Raw genomic sequence first — 25,761 nt, 5'->3', positions numbered from 1 at the left:
TGAAAAAAATAACTATTTGGCACTATAAATAGCTTATTGTGGCTGCAATTAAGCTACTTTGCACTGAATATATTTTTAAGATGATAACAATAACGTGCAACCTGTGTGAAACAAAACTAAATAAGTGCAGGTATGTGTGAGCCATCAACTTTTATCAGTACTAGTGGCTGCAATGAGCCTGATTTTCTCTCTCAATTCATGCTCAATGTTGAGCTGAGTTCTGTATTCTTTTATGAGAGACGCAACAGCAGAAAAGCCGACCTCACAGCGATCCTACGGAGATCGGCTTTCGGCAAAACGGGAAGAATCTTGGCTGTCTCGCATGCGCACGCATAAACTGTTAACGAAGTAACGTAATCATTTTCACGACAGAACAGGCATTTTGCCATGTATTTTATGAATGATGTTTTATGTCCGTGTACTTTGTACTTTTTTACTATGTGAAATTCTCATGTAGCTCATGGGGGGAGTGTTCCTCCTGAAACCAAAGTAGCTGGTTCATTCTCTGGTCTCCTCATAGTTTGCATATCGAAGCAAGTATATTAAGAGATCTTGAGCAAGATACTGAAGCCTCAGCTCTTCCTCGGGAGCTTCACAGCAGCACACTGTTCTTTAATTTCTTAGGCTGGGTAAAATGCAGGGAATAATTTCCCCACTGTGGAATTAATATAGGATGAAAAAAATATTTAAAAAATCATACTCATTCTGTGTACTCACACTGTTTACTTCCTCTCTGCCCCTTTCAGTCTCCTCCCAGCAGTCCTTAACTCGTAGAGGCGCCTGCTGATGACGGACTCCTAAAACCTTGCACGACTCAGTTCAACCGACCCGTACCGGACAGCCATGAACCCCCAGGAGACGGAGCTCGGCCAGGAGGTCATGGAGGAGGTCGATGCCCCTCCTTGCCACCGCCACAACAACCACAGCAGCCGGTCCCGAAACCACAGCAATCAGGAAAAGCGCTACAGACGCTTTGAAGCACCAGCCGGAGGAAGCGCTGGCAGCAGAGCAAGGGTGCCCCAGCAGCGCAGGCCGCAGGAGGAGCAAGACACGGAGCTGCAACAAGGAGCTCAGTCTGCGCAGCCCCAGCAGCCGCCCCAGCAGCCGCCCCAGCAGCCCATTCCTCGACCCGCGGTGACACGCTATCGCCGTCAGGGGGACAGCGAGGCCCGGATCCGAGCCCAGCAGCAGAGGCACAGACAAAGGCAGCAAAGGGAGGCAGAGAGAGCAGAAAGCTTGGCACAACAACAGGAGAAGCAGCGCCACGCAGAGATGACCCAGGAAGACGAACGAGAGAGGGATGATTCGGTGCTCGCCCGCTCTGCGAGCACCGAGAGCGGCTTCCACACCCACACTGACCGTGCCGAGGGGGACGATGGTCTGGTGACGATGTCCCTGGAGCCTGAGGGGCAGCCAGAGGCAGAAGACGAGGCGGGAAACTACGGAGTCCAGCTACGGCCGGAGGCGGAGGGATACACTGAGAATGCAGAGGCTGAACAGCAACACCTCCATCTACATCCTAACTACCCTCCTCAGTCCCCACCGCTGCCATGTGAACCCCCGCCTGATATCCAAAACCCCCAGAGACAGGATGAAGCAGAGGAGATGCTGAACACTGGCTACTGCAACTATGTCTACACCCAGCCCCTCAGCCACTCCGGAGGAAGGGACGATGTCTCCGAGGGTCAGAGCTTGGAGAGTTTAGACGGCGTTCTTATGGATGAAGCCTACGCCGAGCCATATGACATTTACTCCCTCTCTGAGCATGTTTACGAGGAAATCTGCGATGCTCCCGCATCAGTTTCATCTGCTGCAGACGGGGCAGAGGACACTGAGTCCCTCCGACAGAGGCGTGCCGGCTTTCAGCTGTTGGAAGGCCGGGCGGGAGGCGAGGATTACCACCAGCAGGAGGCGGTTGGCTCCCGTCTGCGCCACTACGACGAACGCTCGGATGGAGAGTCAGACAGCCCAGAGAAGGAGGCCGAGTTTGCCCCATACCCACGAGCTGACAGCTGCGACCAGGAGGAGGACATCGACAGCATCGTGGCTGAGGTTAAAGAAAGCCTGAGCTCTCAGAGTCTTCACCATGCTTTGGAGGACATCATAGATGAAGAGAACGAGCTTCAGCAGGGTGAGGATGAACCCCAACAACATGAGTCCCTGAGTGACTCAGACAAAGACCACAAATCTGCCAACACAGGAAAGCCAGCCAGGAAACAGGCTGCGAGTCCCTTAGAGGAGGTGGTGGCAGTAAAGAACAGTCAAGAGAAGAGAGACGCCATATCCCTGGCCATCAAGGACATTAAGGAGGCCATAGAGGAGGTGAAGACCAGAACGGTGAGATCTCCATACACGCCTGATGAGCCCAAAGAACCCATTTGGGTAATGAGGCAGGACCTGAGCCCCACTGCAGAGTGTGACCTACAGCCATCACTGGGGGGTGATGTAAGTAAAGCTATTTTTGATCACCTTGTATTGGATATTGTGTCTGTGCTGTTAGTCAACTGTTTGCATACTTCACTTATTCTAAAGGGTGAAGCCAAACAAAGAACAAAACTAAATGTTTTCTCCATTACCTCTAGTGGTATCACAGTGGTAAGAATGGGCAGAGAGACTGGAACACTTAACATAAAGCATCAACAGCATTGGTCACACAACCTGTGTCATTTTGCTCAGAGACTAAACGTGTCGAACTGTCCGACGAGACAAATCGCAGCTGAGAGGCAAAACATCACGGCACCTGCCGGTCGTGTGGAACAGATGGCGGCACGTTGACATAACACGAAAAATACCAGCAAGCAAATAATGACCCTGTGTTACCTTGACTTCTTGAAGGAAACTTCTCTCACGCCTTCACGGTGAACTGAAAATCATTAAAATGGAGAAAGGTCTTGACGATTTTAAGTAAATTGGGGCGACATTTAACACTTCGGACACATCTGGACGTGCATCGACGAGTAGCGCCTCTAGCGTGATACCTTTCATGACGTCTCGGGTAACCAACAGATAGCAGCCTGAAGCAACATACACAGTTTCTGACCTGTACACACCCTCTGCTAGTTTTAGCGAGCTAGCTGTTACCACGTAGAATACTGTATAGCTTGATTGAGCATTTCAATTGAGAGGCTAAATGTCATCCATTTCTATCCGTTTTTTTTTGTCTAGGTTAGCACACAGCCCACACTGTGGACCTCTCCCTTTTCCCCTTAGTTAGCTTGCTAGCTAGCTAACTCGTCACATGGCCTATTTTACACTATATGTCTGTATTTTGCAGCAACCCCTATATTTCCATTTTATTCCAGTTATTTTGGATACATTCTTGTGAATAGTTTCCATCATGAATATTCACTGCATTTGGCAACCCTATTCCCATTGTTACAGAGCTGCCAACTTAAGACCTAAATGAGTGACAGTCACGCTCAATGCGTGACACTTGAGAGCCCCGATACCGTTAGTCTCTCTGCTCCTCCTGAGTTTCTCCCGCGACTGTGTCTGTTTGGGATAAATAGGATGTCTATGCAGCGAATAGGTTTACAGATGCGCTCCTTAGCGCCATCTATCTTCGGGGAGTTTGAAAAGGATCGAACGCGCCTCAGATTTATTTTTTGCCGTGAGATATTGGTTGTGTGGCATGTGAGCGTGTGAAAACATGAAAAAGCGTCTGTCACACGGCGAAACCGTGAGAGTTGGTGGCTCTGTCGTTACCTTGTGTAGCTTTTCATGGTTTTGGCTCGTCCCATACTTTAGTTCTGCTGAAGTAAAAATCCTGATGCTGCTTCCGGTCCATCCAGCAGCTTTTGGATGACCTGGGTATTCAGACTACAAGCCAGGCCTCATCATCATGCTTGTGAATGACACATTATTAATCACTAGAGCGAAAGAAACATTAATGTTATTAATATTTATTTATTTATTTATTATTCTGCTCATGAATCTGCAAGCTGTCAATCTGGATGGGCCTGCGCTCATCGAGGCCCATCTGTAGATCCGCCTCTGCTCAGAAACCTCTTCCCACTTTGTAGACCTGCCCAGTCCTTTGGATAGTATGCTTTGCTCATCGGTCATTGTTCTCGACCTGAATATAGATTCGAGTCATTTGGTATTCTCCCCCTCCTGTTGTCTCCCCCCTTCACCCAATGATTTATTCAGTGAGAGAGAGAAGAAGAAAAGGTAAAGGGCAAGACCAGTTAAATAATTCACTGAGTATCCAATAACAGAACGACATCGGCTGCTTTTCTGTTTAAACACCGCGATAAGTACCAGCACTTCTGCTTTTAACTTCACCGTGTGAGTCGTGCGTCCTCAACATAAAGTGTAAATGAATTTGACAAATGAAGACACATTGTCACAATATCAACAGAACAAACCCAGGCCGGTGCACAGATGGGCGCTCCGACCCGGGCGGGTGATTCCAGCATGAACCCTGTTACCTGAGCGTGTCACCCGAGCAGCTGACTGCCAGTCCGTTGCATTTCAAACAGCTCGCCGCCACCCTCATGCCAGTCCGCCCGCGGCTTCTTGTTGTTCGCTTCAGCCGGGGTTTTGTGCACTCGTCGAAAATCCATGGAGAACTTTTGGATGTATCAATTAGAGAAGCACGAGGAGGAACAAGCCAAGCAGAAGCAGCAGACGGAGCAGACGGAGCAGCGAGATGGAGATGAGGTGGGGACAGGTCGAAGAGTTGGAGATGGTTGTTGACATTGGCGCGTCGAAGTGATGGGTTATATTTTTCGCAGTGCGTGTGTGGAGGGTTCCTGATGACGCATGATGACGTGTTTTAAGACTGAACTTCTCATTTGAAAGCCCTTTCAAGGATTTATGTAGAAGCTTATCTCCGTATCTCAACGTAAGATACGGAGATCATGACCTCAATATTCCTCTTACTGTTCTGCCAACTCGTCATCAGCGGTCTCTCCACTTCAGGCTGATAGAAATGACTTTACAATAATGATGAACTGTACCTGTAGAGGCCTGTCGTCCTGCCATAATGACAGTGGTGGGAGAACTATTCAGATCCTCTAACTTCAGTCAAATAATACTACAAAAATAAGTCATAGTATTAAAAGTTAAAGTACAAATCAGCACAGTTCAGTTTCAAAGGTACTACTTAATGTTGGGTTGCTGACTCGATAACAATGCAACACTTTTTATTGGTCAATCGTATAGTTTCTGCAGTGTACCAAAGTAAAAGTATTTCAAATATCTATCTAATCTAATCCATCAAATATCTCTCTAATCTATCTATCTAATCTAATCTAATATATATATAGTACCTCAATTATTGAAATGCAGTACATAATTCAAGATTCCAATGTAATGACATTTATATTCTTTAATAAAGTTTCATAATTTCTTAGTGATTTCCGACAAAAAACGATACGCAACAAAGTACAAAGAGATGCACAAGTAAAGTGATCTGGGCATACTTGTCTACACACAGGTGATGAGTGAATAAACAATGTGATGGATGAAATCAACACTTCTAGTCAATGTAACAGCAAGCAACTAAAACCCATTGAAAGAGTTTATTTATAAATATAATTACAATTCTTAAAGAATTGCCTATAGCACAAAATTTAAATTGAAAAATTATATTGTTTTCACATTTTGTAGATTGGGGAGGGGGTTGAGGAAAAAAATCAAAGAGACGGATATCTCAATAAGAGAACACACAACTTTCTCCATGGAAAGATAACGCCAGCTATGCAGACACACAACCTGGAGGTCACCTGCGCCGGAGCCCGCGGGACGTTTCCTGTTGGTCTGCGTGTGATCTGTCATGACGACGTGCCGCCCCGCCGTCCCACTCAGAGGTGACGTGTCGGATGTATATTTTGCCTCCAAGCCAACCCCCGTGCTGAGTTCAGGTCATTCTGACGTCTGGTTCTCAGGCGCTGGCTTCAAAACGTGCAAAATTCGAATAAAAAAACTTTAACTTCAAGCGTTCTAGTCCTTAAGTCAATATCTACCCGTAAGGTGTAAGATGCAACCTTTTTCACTTTTATTTGTGTGACTGCTGTGTTTCCTCCCCGCAGTCTCCCGGTTCCAGCTCGCCCTCCCCTCCTGGAGCAGAGTCGTCCAGCAGACATCTGCTGCAGGACGACAGCTTTGAATCTTCCCCCTCCAGTAAAGAGGTGTGTGTTCCTCCACTCTTCATTAGATATTCTAGTCCAATTCTCCCTCTTGCACATTGAGTCAAAGTGATGTTTGAAAGAAATCCCTCTCCTCTCTTTTTCTCTATTCCCTCTCCCATGTGAATAGTCCAGGAGAAGCCTCGCGTCCTTCCCCACATATGTAGAAGGTGAGTGCTTAGAAAGCCAGGAGTTGGCGGGGAGGCGTAGAGGGAGGTGCTGCGTGCGGTGAAAGGGATGAATGGTAAACGGGCCGCGGCGGCGTCTGGGACACTCTGCTCACGGAGAATATTAAGGCGCCTCTGAGACAGTGGAAGACAAGATGGCTGCCAGGGACACAGACAAACAAACCTTTAGTATTTGTGATGAGACAGCACTGCATGTCGGGCAGCCTGCATGGCGCTGCATCCAAGAGGGCTCTTCATGGAGGTCATCTAACGAAGCTTTAATACTTGAAGGCCAGCGTTGTTTTAATGGAGACGCGCTTTCTAGTGTCTGTGTAGTAACTGAATTAGGATTGGAGACGCAAAGAACACTATTCTCCTGACAGTGTTATGCTTATTGTACATAAGATGATAAAAGCCAGAATTATTTACTGGAAATACAGTTGTTTACTCTAAACTTATTTTGAAGGCCATTACTGTGTGTGTTTGTGTGTGTGACGACTGTGGATTAGGACTGCAACATGCTGAAAACAACTGTTTTAATGATACATGAACAATCCCCTCTGGAGGAGCCTTCAGATTATATTTAGAAATGGAAGTGTAATGTTTGGTGGATGTAAGTAAGAGCTGCTGAAGTGGAGATGTGTGACTGAGTCTGAGAATAAACTCATTGAGAGAAAAGAACCTTTAAAGAGATGTTTAGTAAAATTACACAAAGACTACCAATAAAAATCACCATGAAACGTAACCAGTTGATTACGGACATGAGGAAAGTAATGAATTGTAATACAAGCTTTCTGAAATGTTATGTTTAAATATGCCTTATCTCATGGTAAAGTTTGGTGCTATTAGGGGGAACGGATCAACAAGACAAAGTGTTGAAATAAAGACCTAAATGTTTTCCTTGCACCAGTCTGAAAGAAGACTTAAAAGTGTTGTGGAAGTAAAAAAGTCCAAACTCTCCAAATTGACCAGTGTTTGGAAAAGAACAAGGTTTAGATGATAAATATATATATATATATATATATATATATATATATATATATATATATATATATATATATATATATATATATACTTTATTAATAATCCCCAAGGGGAAATGTGTTGTCAGAGTAGCGCCCACACTTTACAGACACCAAATGGAATAAACTAAATAAACTAAACACACTATATATATATATATATATATATATATATATATATATATATATATATATATATATATATATATATATATATGCATATATATATATATATGCATATATATATATATATATATATATATATATGCATATGCATATATATATATATATGCATATATATATATATATATATATATATATATGCATATATATATATATATATATATATATATATATATATGCATATATATATATATATATATATATATATATATATATATATATATATATATGCATATATATATATATATATATATATATATATATATATATATATATATATGCATATATATATATATATATATATATATATATATATATGCATATATATATATATATATATATATATATATATATATATATATATATATATATATATGCATATATATATATATATATATATATATATGCATATATATATATATATATATATATATATATATATATATATATATATATATGCATATATATATATATATATATATATGCATATATATATATATATATATATATGCATATATATATATATATATATATATATATATATATATATATATATATATATATATATATATATATATATATATATATATATATATATATGCATATATATATATATATATATGCATATATATATATATATATATATATATATATATATATATATATATGCATATATATATATATATATATATGCATATATATATATATATATATATGCATATATATATATATATATATATATATATGCATATATATATATATATATATATATATATATATGCATATATATATATATATATATATGCATATATATATATATATATATATGCATATATATATATATATATATATGCATATATATATATATATATATATATATATATATATATATATATATATATATATATATATATATATATATATATATATATGCATATATATATATATATATATATATATATATATATATGCATATATGCATGCATGCATGCATACATACATACATACAATGGAACACAATAGAAGCTTAACTACCTGTTTTTACTTTTACCTTTAAGGTTATATGACTCCACATGTTTCCTTGATAGTTAGGTCACTTTAAATACAATGCCGTGTCTTTAGCTGGACGCACAGAGGCTTTAGGTCTCACACAGCATCGGCATGCCGGCGAGCGTTGTTGGCCAACAGAACAACGTGACGGCGTTCGCTTTCCTCTGAACGCCCGGCGGCCCGCCAGTGGTTTGGGTGCTGGAGCAGATTCTCCCAGCGAGTCCCTGGTAACACACAGCTTATTGAACTGCACTGCTGATCTATGCCTGTTGCAGATGCTGCGTCAGCATCTCCTAAATGTCAAGGCCCAGAGTAGTCGACAGAGACGGAGATGGAGGAGAGGGAGGAAAGGTAGAGAGGCATTCTCACTGTGTCCTGCTCTGAATATGAGAACACCTGATGCTCGAAACATGTGACACGTCTCCCTGTTTGCTCTCACTGTGAGGGAGTCGAGCAGCAGCACCACAGTAAAGACAAAAGGAAAAAGCAACCTGCACAAACACATGTTCTCATTTTTAGACACGTTTCCATGGTTCCCACTGTCTAATGAAATATACTTTAAGGGCAAAAGAAATCTCCGGAAGTCAGCAAATGGCATCATTACATAGGGCTGCATTTGCATATTTAAACATGCCATTTCAGAAAACTTGTAATACAAAAAAACAATCTTAATATGAGTTGAAGTTGAACTGCTGGAGTTTCATGGTGATATCTAGTAGTTAATATTTATATTATGAGATTATTCAACATCGTCCCTCTCCCAATGCATGTCTATGGGTCCTGGGTGTGCAGGTGTGTGTCATGAATGCCAGTAATTAGTCAAGTTCTTCTTCTTCTCACTGTATGAATCTCAAAGTGGGAGGGAAACATTGTGTCAGGTAGTGAGACTGACCCGCTCTCCCTCCCCCTCCAGTCCCCGGCCCATGTGACCCGGAGGACCTGATCGATGGGATCATCTTCGCAGCCAACTACCTGGGCTCCACCCAGCTGCTGTCGGATAAGACTCCGTCCAAGAACATCCGCATGATGCAGGCGCAGGAGGCCGTGAGCCGCATCAAGGTGAACGCGCGCAGTCGGCTGCTTTACGCTTTGGCGCCGAATAAGTAAACAATACATGATGTAGGCACAATGCATCATACTTTATCTAGCATTTTTGATATTCTTTGTTTTCTAAAAACTCTTATTATTTTCCTATTTCCCATTCTACATTATTATGACCAAAGCCTTGTTATGTGACTGTTCAACCAGTACAGTAGTATACCTGTGCCATAATGATAACGCTCATTCTGTAATACATTTCATGTCTTTCAGCTTTCAGATTATTAGCAGATATTTTACTATTGGTTAATAACTTTATAACCGGAGAGGTTAAATTCCAGCAACACTTGTCGTGTACAGACCTTTGCTGTTGGCTTGTGGCTTCATCAGTCGTCCTCAAGGCCACACTCAGAACGGTGCGTTAGAGATATTTGAGGAGGGAAGAAGCTCCTCTCTGAAACCCCACCAGGAGCCAACCTCCCCCATCTGGGAGTTGTCAACAAGTTGGTTGCCAAAAAACATTGTTTTCAGTTTTTCTCCCCCCTTTTGGGACACTTCTGGTTTCAAAAAAAGAAGATGGCGACGGCCAGAATGACAAAATTAAGGCTCCAAAACCGTAGTCCACCAGCCATTTTTTTGTGGCATCTAGAGCGCTTTCCCTTTAATAATGGCTATTTTTCCTTTATTTATGAATTATTTGCATTAAATGTACATAATACAAAGTCCTGATAGCAGCTATTAGGAAACTAGGGGCCTGGGACATTTAGCATTGCCTTAGTTTCAAAAAATAAATTAATTTACAATTTAGTTTTTATTATATATATATATGTATATATATATATATATATATATATAAAATTAAGATTATCTTATAGATATAAAAGTATACTGTACTTGGTTGTGATGTCCATGGGACTGTTTCTCTTCTATGGTTCCCTGTCACATGACCAGAGTCCTCCTGTCACATGACCAGAGTCCTCCTGTCACATGACCAGAGTCCTCCTGTCACATGACCAGGATCTTCCTTTTCCAACATTTAAAATCCAGCCTTGTTTTCATCCTTTTTCAATCTTCGTGGCCTTTGTCAGCGTTCCTGCACACGTTAGCGCGTCAGCGCCCCCTGTGGGTCAGTGCGGCGGTGTGAATGCACAGGTGTGCGTGAACAACCAGCTCCACGGCTTTATGAAAGGTAACAACAAGGAGCCGAGGGAATCGGCCCATGTCCAGCCTAGCGTGAAACTGAGAGCTGCGTTTCCATGGTAACGGTCATGGCCGAAATGTTTCATCCTTTTCCTCCAGCTGCGGTGTTACAAGTCATGAGTTGATTAAGCAATGTTTTGAAGAGGGTTATTTAAAACGATTGATGGCAAAGCTTTGAGATATTTTCCATTGTAAATGCTGATCTATCTATCTATCTATCTATCTATCTATCTATCTATCTATCTATCTATCTATCTATCTATCTATCTATCTATCTATCTATCTATCTATCTATCTATCTATCTATCTATCTATCTATCTATCTGACCTCACGTTAGTGTAGTTGTTGAAACGTAGATATGTTCTTCATTGCATAAAAACACTGCACTGTTATTAGATGTTATTATAATACAATGCTGTTAAGTCAAATATTCTTTTCATTGTTGTTTCTTACAACAACCTCATTTTCTCGTTCCACTCTTTCCGTGAGGACTATTGCTCTTTTTTCACACGCATGTTCCCACTTGGAAACATCCTGCATGTCAATTTCTGTTTCTCTGCCAACTCGACTGTTGGCTCTTGACTTTCAGAGAACTTTGTCCACCGAAAACAAACACAAAACACTGAAAACTGATTATTGGGCCAAAAAAAACCAAACATATCCACCGAATGTGTCGGACTCATCCTTCAGCCTTGATGGCGGAACCATTCCTACTAACACATCCCTCAAACGTCTAACTAAACACATCAATAGGGTCAAATGGATCGCTTTCTTCCATCTCCACCGGCATGTTGTGTCACACAGTCAGAAGCAGGAGGTGTCCTTCGTGCATCCATCTCCTCACAACCGGTCTAGTGACGTGCTGTCCTCTGGTCGTCCTCACACAACAACAAAAACTGCTCCAAAATGCAGCGGCCAGAATTCTTACAGGAACCAAAAAAATACCACCACCTTTTTCTGTCCTCGCGTCACCGGCTGCCAATTTGTTTCAGGTCAGACAACAAAGCTGCTCATTAGCACAGGACTCGCCCCCTCCCACCTGTACACAAAGTAGCAAGAACACAAAGCTCCCACTAACTAGCCGGAAGATGAATAAGCACGCCCCTGGCAGCAGAGCGCTTTCATTTGGAATAAATTAGCACACTCGGTGCGTGAGGCAAACCGCCACTGAGACCTTTTTAAAGGTGCAGTGTGTAAGATATGGGAACGAAAGTCAACAGACATTAGTTTACACGCCATCATCAGAATGTGAAGAGGTCACAGTGTTGACAACAGTGTTGACGTTTATAGGTTGTGTTGCAGGGATGTCTATTGAAATGAGCGTGCTAACTAGCTAGCTCCGGCCCTTGCTGTCTTATTATACCATTTCTACCTCGAGGGGTGATGGTGAGTCCCTGCAGTCTGTCCTCAGGCCAACACGAGAGGACGAAGAGCTGCCCCTGAGGGCCTGTCTATCTCATTGCAGGTCCATGTGTATTTTGTATATTGGACTGAATCGACAACGCAGCTTGTATTTTAGGTTTGTCCTGCCCGCCATTGGCAGACTATTTTCTGGGGGGAGGGCAGGTAGCGACTCCGATAGACAGACCTCCTGCTGGATCTAATCTCACATGATAAAATGTGCTGATCCGTCGTGGAGTCGGAGCAGTCTTGAGCCGACTGGAGGTTTGATTCCTGGAGGTGCCGCACAAGATGCAGTCAGGAAACGGATGAGTAGTTTGGGCAAAGCTGGCGGAGGTCGGGGTCAAGGAAATTGGTAAAGGGTCATCGGCTTTCCCGCTTTAAGGCTGGATTTAGTGTCACGGCTGGTGGGATCCCACTCTAGTTTTTAAATAACTGATGACTGTAGATTTAGATTGTATCAGGAGGTGAAATATTGCCCCCTTTTTGTTTGGAGCATGCAGGCAGATTCAACACATTGCACCTTCTTAAACTGAGACTAAAGCTACATTTTGTTGAATCATTTAAACTTGACAGTAAAACCAGAACTGTTCGACATATTTTTTTTTTTATCAGTTTTGTTCTATTTCTCATATTATGTATAGTGTTACGGTCTACTTATTTAACATAGTTTTCTCACACTTATAGTATCAACACACCCTTCTTTTAATGTACTTAGTCTATTATGTTGATGATAAATGTAATTTATATAATATTTATTTATTCTGGCATCATATCTTTGCATTTAAAGCCTTGATAACTTGATAAGCTATATATATATATATATATATATATATATATATATATATATATATATATAGATATAGATATATATATCTATATATATATATAGATATATATAGATATCTATATCTATATAGATATCTATATAGATATATATATATCTATATCTATATAGATATAGATATCTATATAGATATATATATATATATATCTATATAGATATATATATATATATATATATATACATTTATATATACATTTGCATTATATATACGCATTATATATATACATTATATATATATATATATATATTATATATATACATTATATATATATATATATATCTATATATATAGATATATATATATAGATATATATATATATATATATAGATATAGATATATAGATATAGATATATATATATAGATATATATATATATATATAGATATATATATATATATATAGATATATATATATATAGATATATATATAGATATCTATCTAGATATATATAGATATCTATATAGATATCTATATATATATATCTATATCTATATATATATCTATATCTATATAGATATCTATATCTATATATATATATATCTATATATATATATATATATATCTATATATCTATATATATATATATATATATCTATATATCTATATATATATATATCTATATATATATATATATATATATATATATATATATATATATATATATATATATATATATATATATATATATATATATATATATAACATAAAGACCAGCAAATGTTGCTGCTTCTGTAGTTTGGATGCCCAATACTGATGTCCTAAATCATTTCCTGCTTGACGATGAGGGCCCAGGTTCGGTGAAGAAGCACATTTCTACATAGTTACACAGTCCAAGACCGCCTATGAAATAATTAATCCTCAGCTCTTACACTCCAATCTCACCCATCACATGCCTAATCTACAAAGCTAAAATACTGTCTTCTTTAAAATGATGTTTTAACACTGATGACTAAAATACCCAAGTAGGATGACCTTAACATCTGGAAGTCTTCCCACAGGGAAGACTTTTTCCTGCTTGAGTGAGCAGAGTTGACCAGCTCAAAGTGTGTGCTCGGCGGGCCATGCTTTGACTTCAAGAAACTGTATTCATATACGCAGCGCACACAGATTCCTCTCTGAGACATCCAGCAGCTGGGCAGCTCCTTTGCAACAGAGGAGCTGTTGAGACCGGCTGACTCGTCTGTTGCTGGAGCCGAATACAACAGTGACACCTGCTGGTAGAGGACAGCCAATGCAAGCGTCTCTTCCTTCTACGGCGACGTATCCAAAGGCCGCTGCTGTAGCACCAGAGCACGCCGTTGTAGTGAGAACAGAGATGGACCACTGACAGCAGGGTGTTGGCACGAAGTATTGAGTATTGTACTTCGGGGTGGGGGGGTGGGGGGGGGGGGGGGGGGGGGGGGGGGACGGGACAAACTGCCCCTCAGAGGGTGAGGGGGCTCGGCCCTGGAGCTGATCAGCCCGTCTCTAGATGGAGCGTGACGTGGCAGTTTGAGGGGTTTTAGGCTGTTTTTGATGTTGGTTCGTATCTCTAGTTTAGCTGTACAACTCAAAATGAAGAACATTTTATTTGAAGGCTTTATGTTTTCTAGGCTTATTATCCTACAGGCAACGTGCAGACCTGTTCTAACTGTGTGAGCAGCTCTACTCCATGCAGAAATATGATGCCAAAACTGATAAATGGTTCAAATCATGTAGTGATAATCACCACAGAAGGCAAGCCCCTGGAGTAACTTGAAAAAACAACATCTTATATAAGTAGTATTTATTGATATTATTATTTTATTTTGTATATTAAGTCTGTCAGAATATCCAATTTTCACGACGAGATTATTAAAAGAGTGACATTATCGCGATAGCTACAGAACATTTGAAGAAAATAATATCAATCCTATCGATCAGGTTCCATTTTAACTCTGTTGTGCGTTTTGTCTTTTTGTGGCAAATGTATTCTTGCAATTGTTTCTTTTTACCTGTAAATTATTATGTCTGATTATTACCCGCACCTTCTCTGGCACCGTAATTCATTTCATATGTTGTGTACGCGGCGTTATACTTTCGAGAGGCCAATGAAGAGGGCAGAACAACAATGGTGTCTCACACATCTTCAGGTTCAGTAAGTGGTTGAAATAAAAACAAAAAACAACCGGCTTGGAATACAATATGGATGTGCAATGCTGCCGGGGCGTCCATCACACACAGGATACATGACAACCATACAAACGACACGAGCGGCACTATTCCATGTGAACAGAAACACTGTACAGTCACACGACGTATCTGACCCCCGTCCCTGTCTCTCCTGTGCACTGCTCTAACCCATTACTCTCCTGTCTGCTTTATTCCATGCCTGGCAGACGGCCCAGAAATTAGCCCAGAACAGGAAGAAGGTGCAGTACCTACGTCCCCGTCTCGTCCTCCCTCACCGCAGAGCACAGCGTCTCTCTTTCCTCTGCTTGGCTCTTTGTCTCTGTGCGTGTCTGTCCTGTGTGTGCTTCACTGTCCCGTCCTCTGTGTCCTCCTCTTCAGCGTGTCGTCACTCTGACGGACACGTTGGCATTTTCCTGAATCCAGCTTTTTGTATTGTCTGGGTTACGGCCTCTTCCTTTTGGGCTCCAGTCCCTACACCATTTTCTTCATTCCATAATCAGACATTTTGTTACCCCGCATAATTTGGAACATCGCAGTTTCTTTTGACAAACTCTCGTTAAGTGCTTGTCGTGGATGCTAGGCAGTTTGCTGGATGCAGGAAACAGCTGTAATCTCTCTGTGACACTGTGAGGTCTCACTAGGTTTGTGGCTGCATTCAATGTGCTTTCTCTCTCTGCTGCCGATTGTGTGTTTGTAGCGATACTTTGTGCGATGACAACATACGGTCCCTTTATGTTTGCTAACCTACACAGTCAGATGGCCAACAGAAGTCTGGGATGTCCAAATAAGAGCCAGTGGTTGAAGCTAAATACAAACGTTCGCTTTGGTATAACGTGTTAGCATGCTAACATGCTAATCAGCACAAAGTACAGCTGAGGCTGATGGGGATGCAGCTGGCCATGAACCAAAGAGTGAGACACATTTCCAAGTTTGACCTGATGATGATGATGAAGATAATTCCAACTGCATTTGCCTTGTCTCAAGCAAGTTTCAACCCTCAAATAATGTGTTTGTGTGCATGAATTATTAAAATGTGCTCTTAAATGACTTCGAAGCTCTAGGAAGTGAAGTTCAGGGCCGTTGTAACCACGGTTGGTGAGGGAGGACCACCTCACAGGCAGCGGGCTAGTAGCTAGCTGTGTTTGGTATTGAGATGACTATGAATACTAAATCAGGTTCTTCATGGTAATAGCGTTCTGTGTTATCTTGTGTTAATTCATGTGCAGAAATTGTTAATTTGAGAGCACAAGTTACTAATTCAGGTGCACTTTAGTGTGCTTTTCAAATCAAACTGACTGAAAGGAATAGTTCAACATTTTGGGAAATGTAAGTTTTTACTATCCAAAAGCTTTACGATGGCATTCTTTGGAAATGGTCAGCAGTATTCTGGATTTACTATTTGCAGTAAATGGAGCGGGGGATGGATCAGAGAAGTGTAATTAATGTCTCGACTGTTTCCCTGTGACCTGGATCCTAATGAGACGTCACTGACCTCTTGAACTTTGAATGTCTGTTCAGTCAGTGACATCTGCTCATGAACATTTTGGACTTTTTGTGTGTGTGTGTGTGTGTGTGTGTTTGTGTGTGTGTAGGCCCCTGAGGGAGAGCCTCAGCCCATGACGGAGGTGGATCTCTTCATCTCCACCCAGAGAATCAAAGTGCTCAACGCCGACTCCCAGGTACTCGCTCTGACAACTTTTCCCGTCACCTCGCAGAACACCGTCGCTCGGGTCTCCGTCTGCCGCATCGGCAGGGTTACGCTAGAGAGCCGAGACTTTCTGCTGTTATGTGGAAAAACATGTTGATGCGTGAAACTGTGTGAATGGATTGCTCCCTCGTAAACAGCAGAGTAGCTGCACGGGGGAAATACTTTGGAGGACTCAGTCAAGATACATTCAGGGGAGCAATGCACCTTCCTGAATGGACCCATGTAGTGCGGTTACTTTATCGACCTTAGCTGCTTAGTTTGGTGGGTACTTAGTTACTCACCCACGTTTGTATGACACAAGGACCGTTATGGTTTCCCTCCCTTCCAGGAGACCATGATGGACCACCCTTTGCGCACCATCTCCTACATTGCCGACATTGGCAACATCGTGGTCCTGATGGCCCGGCGCCGGATGCCTCGCCCCGACTCTCAGGAGAGCGTGGAGGCCTCAGACCCAGGTCAAGAGAGCAAGCGCCAGTACAAGATGATATGCCACGTGTTTGAGTCCGAGGATGTGAGTCCAACAGCAACGTCAGAGGCTGCCTCTGCTCGTCAAAAGGCGCATTTCTTTTGTTGTGTTATTTTTGACAGCGTCATCAGCCGTTCACTCAACTACAGTTAGCTGAAAAGAGCTTGAGTTAGCCATACGACGATATAAATAATGGTTACAAGTTCACGCATCCTGTCCTCTAGGCCCAGTTGATCGCCCAGTCCATCGGGCAGGCCTTCAGCGTGGCCTACCAGGAATTCTTACGGGCCAACGGCATTAACCCCGAGGACCTGAGCCAGAAGGAGTACAGTGACTTGCTCAACACTCAGGACATGTACAATGATGACCTCATCCACTTCTCCAAGTCGGAGAACTGCAAAGACGTAAGCAGGGCTGTGACTTTGGTCATTCAACGTCTTTGTACCCGGTGGCTCCGGCGCCAACTTGTCATACATTTGATTTTGACTATTTTTTTGCGTTGCTTCCGCCCGCTGTGGCCTCAGGTGTCCATAGAGAAGGCGAAGGGGGAGATTCTGGGTTTGGTCATTGTGGAGAGTGGGTGGGGCTCCATCCTGCCCACTGTCATCATCGCCAACATGATGCACGCCGGGCCGGCTGAGAGGTCCGGCAGACTGAACATAGGAGACCAGATCATGTCCATTAATGGGACCAGTCTGGTGGGACTGCCACTGTCCACCTGCCAGAGCATCATCAAGGTATGTGTACGGGATTATGTTCAACAACGGACGTCATGAACGAAGATACTTATAGAGTATGCATACATCTCTCTACTCAGAGAGTAAACCTTATTGATCCTCCCTGAGCTGATAGCAGATGCTTTGCTTAATGTAGGGTCTGAAGAACCAGTCCGGGATCAAGCTGAACATTGTCAGATGTCCCCCAGTGACCACTGTACTCATCAGACGGCCAGACCTCCGCTACCAGCTGGGCTTCAGCGTCCAGAATGGCATTGTGGGTAGCACCGTCATCCTGTTTTCATGCACTACTCGGAAATGTGATTCAGTGAAATTTGGTTTGGTCAGCTAAAACACTTGATCCGTCCCCACCAACAGATCTGTAGCCTTATGCGCGGGGGCATCGCCGAGCGGGGCGGCGTCCGAGTGGGTCACCGCATCATCGAGATCAACAGTCAGAGCGTGGTGGCCACGCCCCATGAAAAGATTGTCCACATCCTGTCCAACGCCGTGGGAGAGGTGAGACGCCACACGGGACATGCACTACCAAGCCAAAATGTAGACGAGTGTTACAATCCAGGTCATCGAATAGATCTCAGTGTCCTACAGTCCAGGAAGAGGAACAGTGGTCTTCAATACTTACAAAGTAGCCCCCAACAAACGCACTAGTTCCACCTGTTTAGTAACATTTGCTTAAAAAAAAGAAAAAGATGGCCAACTGTTTGAGGAATGGACTGAGCCTTCTTTAAAAAATTGTTAACGATATACTTGTGAGCTGTTTTTAAACACGTCTTCATTAGAAATCCATGGACTGGGAGACGCCATGGGAGGAGAGTCAGAAGATATTGAAAGACTAACACATGTTGGTTTAGTTTTTTTTTATTTGTCGTCAAAGTTTAAATAGCGGGGTTCATTTTAGTTTTCGTTACGCATCGTAACATCCTATGTCAGTATCTTTGTTAATTAGTCTTTTCATGGAAATAAGAAACACCTCATCCTTTAAACTCTAACGACGAGACGTTTTCCCGGTACATTCATGAGCCCAGCCTTATAATAATAGTTATAATAATAATAATAACTTCCCCTCCAGCAACATAACATCTCAGTCAGTGTGTTCGTCTGTTCTGTCCAACACTCGCCTCGCTTCCATGACTTGAATGCTTTGTCCTCAGATCCACATGAAGACGATGCCCGCAGCCATGTACCGCCTGCTGACCGCCCAGGAGCAGCCCGTTTACATTTAACAAGACTGAGCCCTGACCTCACGCACCCTTTAAACTGCCCCACCGAGCCGACCCCCCACTTCTGTCCACAGACTGCGTAGTGAGTGGTTCCAGTAGGACGCTTCTGTTGCAACCTACACACCCGAAACCTCTCCACGCGTCGTCATAAACGCTTTGTGTTTCTTTCTTTGGCTTCATGTACAGCCGGTGAAAGGGCGTTCGCACGTGATGCATTTTCAGTCCTGAAAACAAAACAGTTTTTTCCTGGTTGACTATTGATGTTTAGAAGCTCAACACATTTCACACTTTTAAATTTGGGCAACAAGCGTATCTTTAGCGTTTGAGTTTCAGCCACTAAGACACTGGAGACCTTAATGAGCGGGACCTGGACCCTGATTGTGGACTTGATCTGCACATCCAACCCTGAACCCTGACTGTACTCTCTGCCATGCTGCTATTTCTTCTTGTATTTCCTCCATCAACTCATTTATGTGAGAGAAAAAAAACCCTTGTTTCCCTCTTTTTTCAGCTTTCATGCTGTAGCTACATTTCCTGGCACCAAGCTTGGTTTCACTTTCAGCTCTCCCTTCTTGCTACTGTAATCCACAACACAGCTCTCTCTCCACAGGAGGGTGTGTGGGAATCTTGCTGACACACACTTACACCCCCCCCCCCCTGTGAAGAGTTGACGCAGCAGCTTCTTTTTTCATTTATATTTTTTGCACTTCACTTTCCCAACAGAAAAGCTTTCCAACTCGGCCGCGGCCCGTCGCTGCAGCGAGTCTGAATACTCGCCGGCTGTTTTCCTTCAGGCCGAATACGGGAAACGGTAGTAACCAATACGTCAACGTGAACTTCCCCCGTTAGCTACTAACATGAGGGCGATTGTTTTTTCTGCTACAAGTACTCGATCTACTTCACACTCGCTGGGTGCATTGCTGGCGACCAAAGGGAGTGCGGCGTCGAACTCGGTGAAATTTGGACACGCGGGCCCGTTGAATAAACAAGCACACGGCGCTCTGATGTCGTCCGCAGCCGCTCTGACTTCCATTCACTGCGCTTTGCTCAGTCGATGCTGGACAAAACCTGCTAATGTCACACGGCGTGTTGTCTCACATGGCCTGCTAGTTACACACGGCGTGTTGTGTCACATGGCCTGCTAGTTACACATGGCGTGTTGTGTCACATGGCCTGCTAGTTACACATGGCGTGTTGTGTCACATGGCCTGCTAGTTACACACGGCGTGTTGTGTCACATGGCCTGCTAGTTACACATGGCGTGTTGTGTCACATGGCCTGCTGGATAAAACGAGCAACATAAGGCCTTATAAAACACCGTTTACTTTCACACAGAGCTATAGATATTACACAGTAAAAATAGATATTATATAGATATTACACAGTAAAAAACTCCGAGCTTGCGTACATAAAAAAATAAAAAGGCATCAACCGATCACAATGTTCAAAACGGACATTTTCAACACGGAGGCTGCGTAGTCCGAACCAAGACAACAATCTTTAGGGTCCAATCCCTTTGAGGCACTTTGAGGCACGCTCCCGCTAACTGCGAGAGGGTTTAGTTTTGTCCCACTGTCACGTCGTCAAGCGCTCGGCAGACATTTTGAGCCCTTGACGAACCCTTTCCATAAGTCCGCACAATATTTCCTTATGTAGTCATGGTCATGTGATGTGTTGCAGCAAAGTGCTGTTCATATCACAACGTATGAAGCCCTCACACCCTCTCACACTCAACCATTTACCACAGTGAGGGTTCAGGGTTGAAGGCCTGAGGGGGGACTTTGGGATTGGGCCCCGGACTCCTTTCAACCGAGACAGGAACAGCGCAGAAACCGGATCCACCCCGTCTGGTCTTCGCTTCCACAATAGAAGTCCAAGACACGTACAATGTTTACCGGAGGGAACTCAAATTCAGAGATAAATTAGCTAACGGTAGCTTAGGCTATACAACGGTTTACCTCAGACAGACCGCCAGACGCCGCTCTGGGTCCACGGGACCCTGGTAGTTGGTCCTCTGCCTGCGCAAATCTATTTTCACTGGACTGTGATCAAAGTTAACTTTCAAGGAAAGGCGTGTCTCGGTTAAGGTAAATATTTATTTTAGAATTTACAGCAGCCGACAAACCCAGATGCAGCCTTTCAGAAACCTCTAAAACAATATCATCATTGTGTTGATACATTTCCATGAATTAAATGTTGATAGACGTTTACCGTGATCACCAAATACGTCCTCCACACACCGTTTACATGTAGCACCATTTGGAAACCAAATCTGTGAATGGGTGACAGTTATTGTGAGTTCACTGTGACACTTTTGGAATTTTTGATCAAATTAAATTAATTATAAGCGTGATGAATGTTAATCATTTAGTCATTATCAAAAGGGAAAAAGAGTGGGAAGGAGGGTCAACATCTATCAAAACGACGATGGGTTGAAATATGACACGTGGCTCTTTCAGGAAGATTTTTCTTATTTCAATGTTTTGGGGTTATTTTATATTTTTTATTGTGTTTTCACACACAAAATCCCATTTGAATGGTGCTTATAATAACACTAAATAAACAATGACATCGTGGCTGTCCCGTTAAATGACTGTACTGGTGTCACATGATTCATCCCATTTACTACAAAAAAAATCCTATTCTTTGCATGTCTGCTGGCCATTTTCAAAAACGTACTTTGTTTCCCATTTTCGGCTAAATCAGCTTCTAAAAACGTAAAATGTGGGTTTGACCGTCCCTCACAGTCAGCATTAGTGCTCACAAGATTTTGAGACAAGATCTGAAAACGAAGGCTCGGATGTAGAAAATGGTCGACGTGCATGTGGATGAAAGGTAATGGGCTGAAACATGTGGAAACACTGGCATGGACTTTGTCAAATGTACTTTGAATAGTAAAAGTGCTGAGGTCTCATTAGACTGCAGAAGCTCCCGAGAGGCAAATGGGGAACAATCTATTAGATTTTTTTTTTTTTCATAATCTGCTGGGTGAAAAAAGACAACTTTTGTTCACCTGTTTTACCAGATGGGAGAACTTTTTTTTGTAAATTACCGATTTTTTTTCTTCTTCAGAAAACCAATCCAATCACAAGAATGTTTTTTCCCGCCGCTGGCCTCTCGGAGCTTCTGTACGAGACAAACCAACACGAGACAAACCAACACGAGACAAACCAACACAAACTCAAACGCTGAAAACACAAAGAGGTTTTTCTGGCTCGTCTTCTTTGGAGAAGAGTGAATGTGAATTAAAGTGAATGTTGTTTTGAATCTCTTGAAGATGTACTGTGAACCTTGAGAGTACAGCCTCCTGAGGTGTCAGTGTTTAAAAGTTATTTAAAAAGTTATCTAATCTTTTCTTTAATGCCACATATTAAACAGTTGGATTGTCGTTGGCTAAGAGTGTTCATGTGGCTCGGGTTCTGCATATGTATGATTCTCACAGCACCTTGAGGGAGGCCGTGACCAAATGTTTTTTAGTCTTTATATTGAAGTAAGTGGTGCATTTGCTCCTGTAGCCACATAGAGCTCCATGTAAAACACATGTGAGCTTCTAAGAAATATCTCAACGATGAACTCGCCCCGTAAGCTGTTGGACTTCGGTCCTTTAACATGTAGCACGGCAACAGAGCTGTTTTCATCCACCATCAACTCCAACGCAGACAACCGGGGGTTATTACGCTTTCCTTTCTCCAGTTTATCAATGGCGCCGTTCCAGACGGCCATTTTGAACCCAACACCAACCCCTCTGCGTCTCTGTGAATGTATGATTGGTTTATGTACCCTGCTGTATCCCCAGCTTAAACCCACAGCTTATTCCATATGGCCTGACCTCATCGGTGAATCTCAGCTTGGCCTTACTACTACTACTACTACTAGACATTTTATGATTCTGACAATGAAGAGGAATCGGGGCAACGGCAGCCATGTTCTTTGGGGACTTACAACATGGCTTTCTCTGAAGCCAAGTGCTTTGCGCTCTCCTGTTCTTACTGCTAGTGTGGTGTGTGTGTGGCGTGCCATTACAACCAATGTACTCCGTGTTCAAACGAAAACCAGCTGGAAATATAAAAATACACGTATAGATGAAATATATAGAAAACTATGTAAAGGTATATACTTCTAATGGTTTTGTGTGTTCGGGTGGGCCCATAGGCAGCCAGTAGAAAGCAACGTGAGCGTCTTTTAAATGTGGAATGTAGGAAGCTGATTGTGTGAAATGACATTCATATGTGTGTGTGTGTATGTATGTATATATTTACATATATATATATACATACATACACATATACAGCTAGAGCACAAGATAATTTAAAGTGTGTGTGTGATATTTTCCCTCAATAGTGTGTCAGGGATTGTAGGCTAGCGTGACACAGCGAAGCTAACCGAGGAAGCGGGCAGCGGGGTTGGCTGACAAGTATTTATAAGTGCACTCATTTTGAATGTAACTGAAACGTTAACTCTTAATGTCTCTAAAGATTAAAAGAAACAAAACAAAAAATATGAGAAAAATAGCTTTTCTGTAAAGCAGCAGCAATGTTTATTTATTTGCAAGCTTTTTTTTGTGATGTTCTAGCTATTGGAGCTACATTCCTGTACCAGAGCCAGAATGTTTGTAACAGTATTTACAACAATAAACGACTTGCAGAAGGACTTTGGCTCGGCCCGCTGATTCTCATGGAGCCCTGCACCAACTCGTTGGGTGAGGATTGTTGTGCTGTTTGGTTTTTTTTGGGTGTGGACGGCGCTGTCTGATGTTTCAAAGCTACAAAAACATCTCTGACAATTTCTGTTTCCTAAAGAAGGCAATTTTGGTGGAAGATATATTTACGATACAATTACTATTACTTTTTTTATGATTGTTAATTTTACTTTATGGTCATACTATGCTATGACTTTTTTACCTATTATTTTACAATTAGTGTGTCCAAAAAGTTGTTTTTCTATGCCGGGGCTTTTTATGACTTACTATACTGAATTTGACTTTTTTTTTTTAGTACTTACTAATAGTAAGTAATAAAAAAAACTAAACTCAAAAAACAGTGATAGTATAGTATGTTAAAAAGTCCTCAAAAAGCATTTAGATGTAGTATAGTATGTCATATTAAGTCATAAAATAGCCGCTGCATTGTAATAACATAGTAATGTTCTGGCTTTTTGAAAAATTTGCCTTTTTTTATGACTGAGAAGATACAGAGAAGATAGCCATATACAGTGAGCGTGAGAGTCTCAGGAGATGTAGAGTCTACTGATGTTCAAAGAATTGATAGTGACCATAAGACTCAGGGTATACAGGTAAGAAGTCATCTGTAAAACTGCACCCTCTCCACCTCTCAGTGGACCCCAATGCAGCAAGATGTCGTCAGGGTGATCAGGCCTCAATCATTTCCTCACACCAAGTTCGTAATCCAAGGAATGAGAGGTAATTCAATCGCCTGAAATGAAGCCATATTTAAAGAGGAAGAAGTCAGCGTGTTGGGCTGAAATCCAGAGGGTTGTATGTCTGTCAGGTCCCTCTGGTTCTCATGATGCGTGTGGTGTGACTGGTTCTATGACTCACCACTGCAACAATGGGTTCAACTCCACAGGAAATGATGCCCGAGAAGACATAAAATGCCATAAATAATTGATCGGATAGTTCAGTACAATATGAAAATGTAACGTTGTAAACGTTAAAGAATGTCATATTATAGTATGTCATAGAAATGTGTCTTAAGTCATAAATAGTATGCCATAGAAATGTCTGAGTGTAGTATGTCATAAAAATGTATTTAATAGAAAAGTCATAGTCCTTGAATAGTATGAAAGCCAGGGTATAGCATGACATCAAAAGGTCATAGTACAGTATGCTATGACAATGTGAACAAATAAGTCATAAATATGACATATAAAGAGTCATAATATAATGTCATAAACCAGCTGATGACTCGTCCTCTTCGTACCTGCTGAGCTGCTCTTCTTGTGACGTTGCCTCATTCTTACAACCGATCTTTATTCCTGCGCGAACATGCTAAACTATAACACTATTATTTTAATAAAGTAATCAAGATTTTTCTCATTTACGGAGAGTACAAAGAGTAAAAACAGTAAAAGAAATTGTGTTAAACAGTACAAGAATAAATGTTGAACCTTGCTTTATACAATGTTCAGATTCTAGTTATGGAAATATACAGTATAAACAAATTGGCACATATTTAACATGTATAAGGTATATGTGCAGTTCACCTTTGAGCCACATGAGGGCGCCGGGCACTTCGTCTGGTTCTGGTAACAGAAGCCAAGAGGAAAGGCCGTCTTACATTCAGAACCTGAACTCCCTCTCAACACATTTATTGTGTCTCGTTTATAAAGTATTCAACACGTGTGTGCAGAAACAAATGCATGAAATGAACAAAGCGACTGGATTTACCTTAAGATAATACGAGAAGAAAATATTAGT

At 41.8% G+C, this 25,761-nt stretch overlaps 1 protein-coding gene across 2 annotated transcripts in view; it reads left to right on the top strand.

The window, feature by feature from the left end:
* apba1a (amyloid beta (A4) precursor protein-binding, family A, member 1a) overlaps window positions 1–23,945 on the top strand; it is a 41,285-nt gene extending 17,340 nt beyond the window's left edge. The window contains exons 3-14 of one of the 2 annotated variants that reach the window (XM_068604916.1): window positions 747–2,445; window positions 6,036–6,134; window positions 6,262–6,301; window positions 9,467–9,612; window positions 15,398–15,430; window positions 16,784–16,870; window positions 17,228–17,413; window positions 17,593–17,772; window positions 17,893–18,105; window positions 18,242–18,361; window positions 18,463–18,603; window positions 19,257–23,945. In XM_068604916.1, the coding sequence (XP_068461017.1) occupies window positions 844–2,445; window positions 6,036–6,134; window positions 6,262–6,301; window positions 9,467–9,612; window positions 15,398–15,430; window positions 16,784–16,870; window positions 17,228–17,413; window positions 17,593–17,772; window positions 17,893–18,105; window positions 18,242–18,361; window positions 18,463–18,603; window positions 19,257–19,328 (2,919 nt within the window). In that variant the 5' untranslated portion in view covers window positions 747–843 and the 3' untranslated portion in view covers window positions 19,329–23,945. The remainder of the gene's footprint in view (window positions 1–746; window positions 2,446–6,035; window positions 6,135–6,261; window positions 6,302–9,466; window positions 9,613–15,397; window positions 15,431–16,783; window positions 16,871–17,227; window positions 17,414–17,592; window positions 17,773–17,892; window positions 18,106–18,241; window positions 18,362–18,462; window positions 18,604–19,256) is intronic. The other variant, XM_068604917.1, reaches the window with a different exon arrangement.
* Window positions 23,946–25,761: the final 1,816 nt, after the last annotated feature.

Source organism: Clinocottus analis, unplaced genomic scaffold (genome assembly GCF_023055335.1).
Source record: "Clinocottus analis isolate CAN_PGR_092001 unplaced genomic scaffold, fCliAna1.0.p SCAF_7, whole genome shotgun sequence".
NCBI lineage: Eukaryota > Metazoa > Chordata > Actinopteri > Perciformes > Cottidae > Clinocottus > Clinocottus analis.
This window is presented reverse-complemented; position numbering and strand designations above follow the sequence as displayed.